The sequence below is a fragment of the Sinocyclocheilus grahami genome, unplaced genomic scaffold (genome assembly GCF_001515645.1).
Source record: "Sinocyclocheilus grahami isolate Dianchi unplaced genomic scaffold, SAMN03320097.WGS_v1.1 scaffold2218.1, whole genome shotgun sequence".
Taxonomy (NCBI): Eukaryota; Metazoa; Chordata; class Actinopteri; order Cypriniformes; family Cyprinidae; genus Sinocyclocheilus; species Sinocyclocheilus grahami.
The window spans coordinates 1-8,575 of record NW_015507397.1 but is presented as its reverse complement, the minus strand read 5'-3'; the positions used below and the strand labels follow the sequence as shown (position 1 = coordinate 8,575).

Here is an 8,575-nt window from a genome sequence, read left to right as displayed (position 1 = left end):
CCCAGATGACCTCCTTGGCCGGAACAGAACAGGCAGATTGTTCACAGACAGCCTCCTTGGCCGGAACAAGACAGACGGAGAGTTCATAGGCGGCCTCCTTGGCCGGAACAGAACAGGCAGAGAGTTCATTGACAGCCTCCATGGCCGGAACAGGACGAGCAGAGAGTTCATAGATGCTGTGGAGGTGTATGCAGCCCAAACACAACAAAAGGCGATCCCCATCAGGGGAAACACTTCAGACAGGGGAATTAGTTCATGAACAGAAGGGTTAGAGTGAGTGGGTTTGGGGATACCAGCTGTGCGTGCAGACACCAATGGTGTATCCCTCACACAAGATACCAGACTGGGATACCGACCCTGACGATCTGGGTGCAACAGACAGGACATAAGACTCCTGACGATCGTAAATAAAGATCCGACAGTCAACAAAGCATAATCCATGAACTGAGAGAGTGATGAACGTGGACCCTCGCGCCTAAGCTCAGATCGCAGAGGTTGATTCAGGCCATCACAGAAAAACTCTATCAGAAGACAGTCTGGTAGATCAGCATAATGTGCTATGGCTAGAAATTCTCTAATAAGGTTCTCCAGCGATCGCGGGCCTTGTTTAAGGGCTAGTAATATTCTTGCAGTGTCCATACCTGGCCAATGTCCACTTGAATAGCTGCTGGATCCTTGTGGGGCTGAGTATTCTGTAACGTGGCTGACGAGACGTGAGACGTGTGGATCCATCTGCAGGCTTTATTCAAGAGACGTGGTATAACAGGCAGGGTCAAAACAATGGCAAACAGGTATATGGCGGGCAAAACACAAGAATAGTCCCAGGGCTAGCATAGGTCACCGATCAGCAGACAGAATCACAGGGACAAGACGAGAGGGAGAAATCCAAGAAAACAGGCAAAGATCAGAAACCGCAAAAACAGGCAAGGCAAAACACGGAGACTCGGAAAGGGGTACAGGCTAAATAATACTCAGCAGAGAAAGGTGGTTAGAGTGGGTGTTATATAGTGAGTGAGGTGATTAGAAACAGCTGTGTGCAATCAGTGCAGTGTGCAAATCGTGCAAAGAATGATGGGATATGTAGTCCAGGGTGCTATGCAACAGTTTGTGTTGTGCGAGAGTCAATGTAATGGAAAGGGTGGTGAATAAACGGAAGTCTATGGACCGAATTCGTGACATATACTCTCATAATCCACTTGTATTGCAGAAGTTTGAACCTCGTATTAATTGTCTGTGTTTGAGCCTTTAGGCAGATACTCAGCCATTCATCTTCTGTTATATTCTCATTTATATCTTGACACCATGCCAAACATTTATTTTCCATATTTTCCCTGCAGTTAGTAGAGATTAGTTTATAAAATAAAGAAATTTGACTACCTCCATTAAGGTGGTTTACTAGTAAAGCTGATCATTTGTCCTCTAATATAGGCCTTAAATGCCTCCCATCTTATTGAGGTGAAGGTCTGATTTGTATTACACAAAAAATATATCAATTTGGTTTCCTACAAAATCAAGAAATTCAGGGTTATGTAACCATTTTATGTTTCTACGCCATCTAGATTGGTTTTTAATTATATTTCTGAGAGTATATTTCAGCGATAATGATGCATGATCAGATAAAACGATACTACTATATTTACAGTTAGATATACAATCAGTCAGGTTCTTTGAAATAAGAAAATGGTCTATTCTGGAGTAAGTATGAAAAGATGAAGAGTAGCAAGAAAATTCTTTCATTGTTGGAATTTGAAACCTCCAGATATCAGTTAAATTAAGGTTCTTTATGTATTGATTAATTATATTCCTACTCTGTGAATGTGAAGCGTCAATACCTGTGGAACGGTCCACTTTAGGATCTAAGGTACAATTAAAGTCTCCACCAGCTATTAAATTACCTTGAAGAGTGGACAAGTTTAAGAAGAGATTATGAAAAAATTTTGGTTCATCTGTATTCGGACCATAAACATTTACAAGATTACAATATTCATTGAGCATCCTACCAGTGATGATTAAATATCTACCGGATGGATCACAAATAGTTTTTATTACATGAAATGGGACTGATTTATGTATCGGCACAGCTAACCCTCTTGAATGTGACCCATATGATGCTGCTACAGCCTGGCCTGGCCATCTTCTACGTAGTTTAATGACTTTGTCTGGCAATAAATGTGTTTATTGCAGGAACAGTATTTTAAAATGGAGATAGTTAACTTTATTCATCACTTGTTTCATTTGAACTAGATCACAGAACCCCCTAACATTCCACAATGTCAGCGTAAAACTAGAATCCATTGACATTTGCAACAAAACCGAATAATCTACCCATTTTTGCTAGTCCAAATATTATAGAGACCTGATCCACTAAATGCACTGTACCAATTTTGGATCATGCAAAAATGTACCAGAAAATTGAAATATGTAAGTATACATATATAGGAAGGTAAAAAAAAAAAAAACACCACCACATAAACCAAGAGTGTACTCATACTAGGCGATCTGAGCCGTGCCCGAGCGTGCTTGACCCCAAACGCCCGGTTCATTTGACTAGTGTGATGGTTGGTTTAGCCGTCCCTGGCCTGCTTGGAAGAGGTGGGCCAGAGCACGGTTCAGTTGGGTTATGCATGCACACGATATGCATGTAGTGTGATTGCTTCCAGCGCTGGAGCACGGAACAGCTACTATTTTGTGTGCGGTACTGTCATCATTACGACCACAAACATCATCTTTTAATACCACTACTACAGTACACTTTTCAATTAATTTAATTAAATCAAGTATATTTAGGTTTATAACGGGTCTGGTTCTCACATTATTGATGGACAGGAAATGTAGTTTGCAAGTAAAGCTGCAAATAGAGTCTTATGAAAATGTGTATCAATAGCATGATTTTCGGTTTCTATTTGGCATGCTATTTATACGCAGAAATGGACTTTGCCGTGCATATGATACACACGTGTTTGGCACCTACCCCACACCCCTAACCTTTGTGTATCATATGCATGCCAAAGTCAATTTATGCGTATAAATAGTACGGCAAATAGAAATAAAAATTTGTGGTTTTTATATACACACATTCATGAGATCGGGTTAGCGAATTATTTCATTAAAGTCAGCTGTCTCCGTAATAATCCTCTGATACATGCAAGTGAAAATCGCTGCATGGCATAAATGATAAATTTATTAGGCAGTCTATTAGTGAAAGTGGTTTTCTCCATTATCTCGTACATGATGCAAGCGTGCTCCGGCCCGGAATGTTTAGTGCAAGTGCTTCGCGTCAGGCTCCTGATCACCCTGTCGGGGGTTATTCTGCGATAAGAACCGGCTGGATGTGCATTATCCCTTACATATCATTCTCTGTCCTGTGTCCTCCAGCTACACGGTAAGCCCAGCGGACCTGACGGAGCTGCATGTGATCCGTTATGAGTATGAGCGGGACCTGCTGCCTCTGATACTGTCCAACTGCCAGTACAGCATGGAGCGCGGACAAGAAACACTGATGGAGTGCGACCTGCCCAAGATTCAGCAGCAGATCCTCACCCGCTTTCTACAGGGCAAACCGCTCATAACCCTTAATGTATGTCACAGTATCACAAGGGTTGAAAATACATGCTCAGAGTTAAAACAGATGTTTTTTAGGAGTTGACAACCACTACAATAGATAAATATTTATATTTATTTGTGTAGGGTATTCCGACAGTGGTGAACAGACAGGACAGAAATTATGAGATCATATTTAAGGATGTGAAGGGCAAAGTTCCACAAGTAAGTTGCATTATTTGTTTTAGGGTAATATATGTTTAATCTGCAATTTCTCTTTCTGTCGATCACGATCGATGTTGAACCTACTTTACGGATCTTACTTGGGAGCCCTAATCACCTCTGAGTTTTACAAAAACAGCAAGAATTGGCAAGTGAAATTTGCATGGCAACCCACTTACCTGGACATATGGATATATAAGATGACGGCCTGCATCCACACATTCAGATTTTTTTTTTGCTTCGGCTTACACAGGGCACTCTTGAACTACCCTGCTGAAATGCAGGCCTCCATCTTATACAGTATATTGTTATATTTGGAGCAGTGGCTTGCCATGCAAATTTCATTCGCCAATTCTCATTGGCTGTTTTTGTAAACCTCAGAGGTGATTGGGGCTCCCTAATGTCAGTTTGACCGTTCCCTCTATCAGGGAATAAAGAAATTACTTCCGCGTTGAAGAAAAAGGTGGATTGGTTACAATTTTGTTAGATAAAGGTCCACAAGAAAAGCTTTAGTGTGAAAATATTCTTAATGAATGTATCTTTACGTTATGTATACATTAAATATACATTTTTATATTTTTTATGTTTTATTAAATCCACGTTTACAATGCAGAGATATATTTGTCTAGTTTCACAAGCCAAATTGTGATTTTGCATTCAAAGGAGTCATTGCAGGCTCTCACACAACACAACCTCGTGAAGGAGCTGCAGTCCTACAGTGACGTGTGTGAAGCGCTGTCCACAGTCGAGCTGGCTCTGGGGTTCCTCGCCATGACCGGAGGAGAGCCACACATGCAGCTGGCCACTTATTTGGAGGAGGTGCTACAGATGACTGGCAACAAGGTCAAGGTTGGTCATGAACACACACTTTATTCATTATTTGTCTGTGCAGAGCAGTGTTACTAGGACGCCATCCTTACTGAAGGCCTGTATAGTTAGATCATGATTAGACATGTTTCTCTTAAGAGGGTGTTTACAAACATTCTTTTGTTCAGTTAGACGCCTTGAGATGCAGATTGAACTACCTACTGTGAACTAGTGCTTTTTAAAAAACCGGCATACTGGCACAAGTGCCTAAGCAATGTAGACCGCATCATGAATTGAGAGGGAATCCTTGTTAACTCCAGCAAGCGGCCCCAGATTATTGTTGTACAACATTCACAGCACGTTAAAACATCACTGGACAAACTGTGTGTCATTAGCAGTGTTGGGCAGTAACGCACTACTTAGTAACGGAGTAATTTAACACGTTATAATTTTTAAAATAGTAATTAGAGTATAGTTACAAGCCGAGGTCTCTATACGTTACTGCCGTGTTACATTGCTGACAGAATGCAATGTTTTATCATCTAGAGATTGTAAAAAGAAAGTAGCACACGCAGAAAAACTGCATTTTAAGCATGATCCAAACAATGATGCTACATGTACCATGAGAAGTTTTTGATTTAAATTAGATTGTATAATTTCAATTTAAAGCTAAATCAGAATGATCTGACCTTAGCTTTGTGAAATTATGCTACATAAAACATCTACACGAAACCAAAACTGCAGACAGGCTAAATTCAAATTCAATCTCTGACAGCAGGTGGCGCTTATGTAACAGGTAATAGAGCATTTTAACTTCACTGAACAGCATCCATTAGGGCTTATAGTCCAAAAGTGCACATACTTGGAGGAATATTGATATATTTACACGTTTAATTCATATTGTTTTAGAATAATTTCTATTCATTGTCCATTTAATTATGCAATCCGATTAGCATTAGCTGCTTCCAGTGCTGTTTTCTCTTCCGCGATCGCTGCTCTGACTCCGAGGAAGATGATTTGTTGCAAAGAGGATAATGCATGAACTATTGGATGAAAATCTTAAATACTGAATTGGTGGTGGGGATAATATATAAATGTTTTTCTGACTGTCTTTAGTAAAGTTTACATGGTATTTTTTTTTCGTCTTGCCTCTTTGTAATGCATATTAAAGCAGTGTTGAAGCACAGTGCTGCATTGTTTACAACGGCAACCAAGGAAATGCTGTACCAACCGCCCAGCACTACTGTGATGCCTTAAAAGCACAAAAAGATCCATGATAGAAATAAAAAGTAGTGCACAACTGAATTAAAAAACACAGTCGTTCAATAGAGTAAAACATAATAAATCCTTCTCAGAAAAGGAAGTTGTCATAGATGGTTAAACTTCTATAGTGATGAACAGGATATTATAGAAAATGATTTTTTTGCTTCAACAGCAAAGGAAAAAAATAATCATGATATCATCTCCAACAGAGGAAAACAATATAGAGAGATTGTAAATCTTTCTCTCTTCTGCCTGCCATAATCAGTCACTTCCTCAGCTGTTGTATCTGAAACACACTTTTAACACACTGGTATTTGTACTATTTTTCTGTCATTTAATAATAAGATAATATAACAAATTATAGTGTTATGAAAGTACGTTATTTTGTTTTTTTAAATGCTAGATTTCCAATGTTATACTGTGATGACGTGTTTCCACAATTAAAATTAAAATGTTTTTTCTGTGTACTACATCAGTATGACCAGAGATCGATGGTTCATAACATTACACTGCGTTGATGGCTGGAGAGCTAAAAATAATTGCATTAACATAAGAGAAATATTTAAAAATCTAGATAAACGTCAGTCTCACTAATTGACCACCCTTACCCGATCACTAATATTAGTCTGGCATTGTGTGACGCTTTAGTGAATGAGTGCTAATTGTGTGTGCAGGCATTCAGCCGGTGCAGTCTTAAACACTGTGTGGCGCTGTGGCAGCTGCTCAGCTCTCTGAAATCAGAGACCCTGCTGCGTCTGAAGGGGGTGAGACACTCAACACAGTAAACACGGCATTCTGCTTTGAGCTTTCAGTGAGTTTGTGTGTGATCATGCCTGTTCATCTGCTCTTCAGGACCCTTTTAAGGACATCAGTGAGGAGTACAAGCACCCTCTGCAGGAGGAACACAAGAGCCAGCTCACTAGTTTTATAACTAAGTCCAGCGCTGCTGCCTTCCTGATGGAGATTCATGAATTTCTGCTTTTAGTTCTGAAGAACCCAAAAGACACGCACACGTTCAGGCCTGACTGGGGGTAGGCAAAATTTGCTGTTTTGAATACAACATTGATCATTACTGTGATTCATTCAGAACAAATATATAGTTCAGTCATGAAACTCTAGAGGGCGCATGCAACTGGTTGTTAACGTAACCGATCATATTCAGAGTTAAACGACTTGGCACAAGCTGATTGGTTCATGCTGCATATGCAGCCAATGAGCTTACTGCCTTGCATTTATATGGCTGGCTAGCATTCACTAGAGATTCCTGCAGCGCGCTTTCAGAGTTCTTTGAAACTCTCCACCTTCCCCAGCTCCACCTGTATAGATCTGCTACAGGGTTATTGCAGCAGCAGCATGTCTTAAATACTCATGGCACCGTATCGCCATATCTGTCTGATGAAGAGCCTGCGTGCTCGAAACGTCACATATGCTATGCGACAGTCTTTTTAAAAAATAAATTTTTTGATACTTTTGGAGCTTTGGTGTTGCCGACTTTGCGTCTAAATATTTCTACCGTATCGCCATATGCATTGGCAGTAGCAAGTTCCTGTACTTGCTTGCAGCAGCAGCAATAATCTACAAATACAGCAATAACCAACAGCAGCAGCAGTGTAGCAGATCTGTTCCGCCAAGACCAAATACATTAACACTGTCATATCCATCACCATGCTAAAATGTTCAGAGAGTTGTCATGATTGAAGTGAGTTTTCGCTTTGGTTGTTAATGTACGTATAATTACCAGAATACATGTGTATAGATGAATATAAATGTGGAAGGCAACACAAGGCTTATGTTTTTCCACTGTAATAAATACTTCCAAATGTTTCTTTTCTATTTCTGATTTCTATTTCTGATCTGACCCCATCTGTCAAGTCTTGGTAAATTAGCTTGTTAATGAATTATTTTCCCTCAAGTCACTGCCTTGAATCAGTCTGACAAATCCTTCACTAAATGTCAGAGTTGTATCAACATCTGACTCAGTGAACTGCAAGTTATCGTTCTTTCAGGAATGAAGCTGTCTTTGTGTACTCAAGGCTCATGAAATGTTACTTAATGTAATTTCTGACTGGTTATGAGGAACCGATCCTCGTCTGAGCCCCACTGTCACGTTTACATGTAGCCTACCAGCCTGTGTTTGTACTGCCTCTGTTAAACTGAGTATATGCGGCTGTGTCATAACTGATTGATTTCTGTCTGTCCTCCAGTCTGAAAGAAACGGTTGCTCCCTACATGGATGGTAAAGGTCTGGACGTTCCTCCTGAGGTGGACGAGTTCTTCCCTGAAGACATTCTGCTCTCGCAGTGCATCGACGCGTGGAAGTTCTCTGCTCTTCTCAGACGAGAGAGAAATCAAATTAATCATGGATAAAGTACTTGCGTGTTCTGACCCAAACACTCTTATTAGACAAAGCTTAGTTTTGATTTACAAATGATATATACATGCTTACATCACTCGCTCAGTACAGACCTTTTAAATCCTTGGCTTTTTTGGCATATTGAAGACTTCACTTTCTCCACTTATATGCAGCACTGTATACTGTAATATTATAACCATAATCTGTCAAAGTATCTCTCTAGGATAGTTAGCAAGTGTAGTACAACTTGTTACAACATATAAAAAGTTTTTTTTTTTTAAATGTGTTTCCTTGATACTCGAAGTACATATAAACTCATTTAAGTCCCGACTCGAGGACCGTTACCAATCACATCCCACTTTCTCCCTGTCTGTCTGTCCTAATGGAATA

The 8,575-nt window shown here is 40.0% G+C and overlaps 1 protein-coding gene across 1 annotated transcript in view; it reads left to right on the top strand.

Annotated features, from left to right (window-relative positions):
* Nucleotides 1-8,548, top strand: part of LOC107574416 (E3 ubiquitin-protein ligase rnf213-alpha-like) — a 34,239-nt gene extending 25,691 nt beyond the window's left edge. The window contains exons 10-15 of the mRNA XM_016260858.1: nt 3,376-3,577; nt 3,688-3,765; nt 4,426-4,611; nt 6,507-6,596; nt 6,685-6,863; nt 8,037-8,548. Of these exons, the coding sequence (XP_016116344.1) occupies nt 3,376-3,577; nt 3,688-3,765; nt 4,426-4,611; nt 6,507-6,596; nt 6,685-6,863; nt 8,037-8,199 (898 nt within the window). The 3' untranslated portion in view covers nt 8,200-8,548. The remainder of the gene's footprint in view (nt 1-3,375; nt 3,578-3,687; nt 3,766-4,425; nt 4,612-6,506; nt 6,597-6,684; nt 6,864-8,036) is intronic.
* Nucleotides 8,549-8,575: the final 27 nt, after the last annotated feature.